This window comes from Triturus cristatus, chromosome 6 (assembly GCF_964204655.1).
Source record: "Triturus cristatus chromosome 6, aTriCri1.1, whole genome shotgun sequence".
NCBI classification, from domain to species: Eukaryota; Metazoa; Chordata; class Amphibia; order Caudata; family Salamandridae; genus Triturus; species Triturus cristatus.
The window spans coordinates 1,888,891,294-1,888,894,973 of record NC_140589.1 but is presented as its reverse complement, the minus strand read 5'-3'; the positions used below and the strand labels follow the sequence as shown (position 1 = coordinate 1,888,894,973).

The window sequence follows — 3,680 nt, the reverse complement described above, 5'->3', positions numbered from 1 at the left end:
GTTCACAAGCACTGCTTAATCTTCATTGAGGACCTTTCCAGGCAAGATGGTGGGTCCAATGAGTTTGCTAGTCAAAGGGGAGTTTGTAACGGGGGCGTTGGTATATTTGACAGTGATTTTTAATTGGATCTGCTGGAATTTATCAGAGGTTTCCCTTTTTTTAAAAGATCAGAAAGGATTCACCTTGCTACTTTTGTCCTTCATCATTTTTGCAGATAAAAAATATTTTAGCATCAATTAGGACTTTTCTCTATGCAGTGTAGGTGAATTTGAGATTTAGAGTTCTTGGTTAGCTTTTAACAAAGCCAACTGGATTCACATTTGTAAGATAGTGGATTATTAATGTGAGTGGATTTAAGTCCACCACAAGAAATAAGACCACAAAGTTCTAAGGATAAAACACATTTTGCATGATTTAAGCCTGAGCTTAACTTCCTAGTAACTATGGCACAGCGGAACAGGCTTAACTTAGGAAAATGTGTAACGTATTTAACAGTAACAAAACAATTAACATTTTAAAACCCTACACAATGAATATCCCACAACCAAATTGAAATATAGAGAAACATTCAATGAGTAATATGACACCAAAACAACAAAAATCAAATAACAGGAACCAAAGATACAACAGTTTCAATATTTAAAACAAAAAGCACAGAGAAAAAAAGTAAAATCTAGTCAGTGTTGGAGGTTGACTGGGACCTAGGCATGATTTCAGGCGGATCACAATGGCACACAGGTCACAGATACAAAGCAGATTCATCCCAGTCAAACATTTTAACTTCTGATGGATGGCCTGATTTAGACTTTGGCGGATGGAGGTAAATTTACTGGTATGGTAGAGTACATTAATCTGGCTGCCAAATTTATAGAGATGCCCGCCAGCCCAGTAGACATTTCTTCACATTGACTAGAACCGTCATCATGGCAGTTCTTGCCAACATTTTAAAAGTTTGAGGGACAGTACCTTAAAATGATGGCACCATCCATCAAACTTTTAACATGGTTTTGCATTTTCAAAAACAAAATTCCAAATCAGGATTTTGCTTTTGAAAATAAAAATAACAATGACCCCCCCACACAATGGTATTTGTCTCCCATGGTGTGGGGGTCATGCTGCAGTTTTCACTGCCTGGAAACACCAGGATTTCGTTGTTGACACACTTAAGGTCCACCTGTCTGTAAATCATACCAGCGGACCTTCAGTTTGGTGAAGAAGGTACTGGGGCACTGTTGCAAAAGAGTACTCTCTACACTATACCCTAAATGCAGGGCCATGTTACAGGCTGTATCCACAAGTCTTTCAAAGCCTGTTAGTGGCTATACAAGGCCCTGCTAAACCTGATGGTTTTGGTGGGAAAAGGTCAGAGAGGGAGGAATTCGCTGGCGCTGAAGGACTCGTGTAGGGCGAATACTTTTATTGCATTCGCCAAGTCAAGATTTCTACATGTGAACTTAGGGTCTGATTTACACAGATAACTTTCCCTATGCTTTACAATGTGGAGATCCCCGTCCTGACTGTAGAGTCTCCCTATGGTAAACTACAGGAAATATTTAAAAAATGAGTTCCACTCAAAAATAAATATTATTTTGTTTATATTAAATCTTCATATAAATTAATTTTATATATTTATTTTAAATGTGGAACAAAATACACAAGAAAAATATGAAACAGTGCTTTTAACTTAATTTGAAATAAATCTTTAAATAATGGAAATATATTAAATTCAATTACAATGTTTCTGAAGTTTAAATTAAAAAATGAATTCCAACATATGGAAACAACTTTATTATGCATTTATAATTAATAAAAGTGATGGCTATAGTTAATTAAAGTTAATTTAGTTATATTTTAATGACATTTTTACATTAATATTAATGTTTAAATTAAGATAGGGTATTAACATATTTGATAGTTAAATATTAAATATATACGATAGTGACATATTTTTTAACATACATTAAAAAAATATTTTTAACTGTTTTAAATGTTTTAATGTAATAATACATTTTCTTTAAGTTAGCATTATTTCCTATGGGGGTTTATTTGATTCCCATCCGTCATTAGATTCTATAGAGAGTATTGCAGTACCAGTGGTTGGACATGTATGGTGCTGAACTTACTGCTCTATTTTCTTGCTGGTAACTTACACTCAGATTTTATGAATATTTTAAAAAGGAGTAAACATACTCAAAAATATAAATTATTCAAAAGTGTGAGTTATGTTTTGTAAATTGGGCTCTGCGTCTTTTTTTTTTATTGAGATGACAATCCTATAGCAAGGCAAGCCTGAAGCATCTGACATTTATTACATTGTTTTTTGTTTTTAGGAGGGTAAATACATCCCAGACGCCTATTGGAAATGCATGTTGCAAACAGAAGTTAAGGGGTCTCTTCTAAATATGCACACTATTTATAAAGAGTTGCATTTACTTTCTTCCCTTAGGTAAGAGGAAATGAATACAACGGAGCCATGGAATGGAAGCATTGTGACAGAGTTCTTTTTGACTGGATTTACTGACATTCCGCAGTTAAAGACCATTCTCTTTGTGATGTTCGTACTTATATTCTTGGCCAGTATCAGTGGAAACATTGTCCTGATCATACTGTGTGTCTACGAACCTCGGCTTCATACTCCTATGTACTTCTTCCTGGCAAATCTCTCCGTTCTGGATGTTTCATACTCATTTGTCATTGTCCCCAACATCATAGTCCATGTTCTTCTGGACAGATGGAGCATCAGCTTCTATGGATGTGCAGCTCAGATGTGTGCATATTTAGTTCTGGCATGTACCGAGAGTGTCTTCCTTTCGGTCATGGCTTACGATCGCTATGTGGCCATTTGCTTCCCATTACATTACACAAGCATTATGAACTCATCTATTTGCATCAAAATGGTTGCAGCTTGCTGGATAAATGGCTTTCATCTTGCAATCTTGGTGACAGGTTTAACCCTGAGGCTGCCTTTATGTGGTCGCAATGTTATTGACCATTTCTTTTGTGAAGTCATAACACTCCTAAAGATGGTGTGCACAGACACCTTTACAACACAGATGGTGATTTTTTCAGGTGGAATAATTGTGCTGCTGATTCCCAGCTTTGTCATTCTTGTCTCCTATGTCTACATCATTATCGCCATCCTTAGAATCCATACCACGGCGGGCAGATACAAAGCCTTCTCCACCTGTGCATCTCACCTTATTGTAGTATCTATGGTGTATGGGACCGCCATTTTCATGTACATGAAACCAGTTCAGAAACATGCAACAAGTCAGGAAAAGATGGTATCTCTGTTCTATACTGTGGCACCCCCAATTTTAAACCCTGTTATCTACTGCTTTAGGAACAAGGAAATAAAGGTAGCTCTGCAGAACCTCATGAATACTTTGATAACTTGAAATGCAGCTTACAGTCAAGAGTCTCACACACACTACCAGCAATCAAGAAGAGTGGAAAGTTACTTTAATTTTACATTTGATGTTTGTGCGATATCATTATAGTGTGCAGTCTTATAAAACCTTCTCATATTTATTATCAAAGAAAGCTGTTTTCTTTCAGCCCACAAAGATTCTCAGAAGCAACTCTCAGCCAACCAAATGCTCTTTCAACCCCAGCTGCCACTTCCCATACCTTATTTGACTGCACTCTCTCTTTCAATGCGAGGTTAATATGGGGATGC

At 36.4% G+C, this 3,680-nt stretch overlaps 1 protein-coding gene across 1 annotated transcript; it reads left to right on the top strand.

Moving 5' to 3' along the window:
* Positions 1 to 2,457: 2,457 nt before the first annotated feature.
* LOC146822311 (olfactory receptor 2D3-like) lies at positions 2,458 to 3,399 on the top strand. Its single transcript, XM_085610037.1, has one exon. The coding sequence runs from the start codon at positions 2,458 to 2,460 to the stop codon at positions 3,397 to 3,399; it is 942 nt and encodes a 313-aa protein (XP_085466163.1).
* Positions 3,400 to 3,680: the final 281 nt, after the last annotated feature.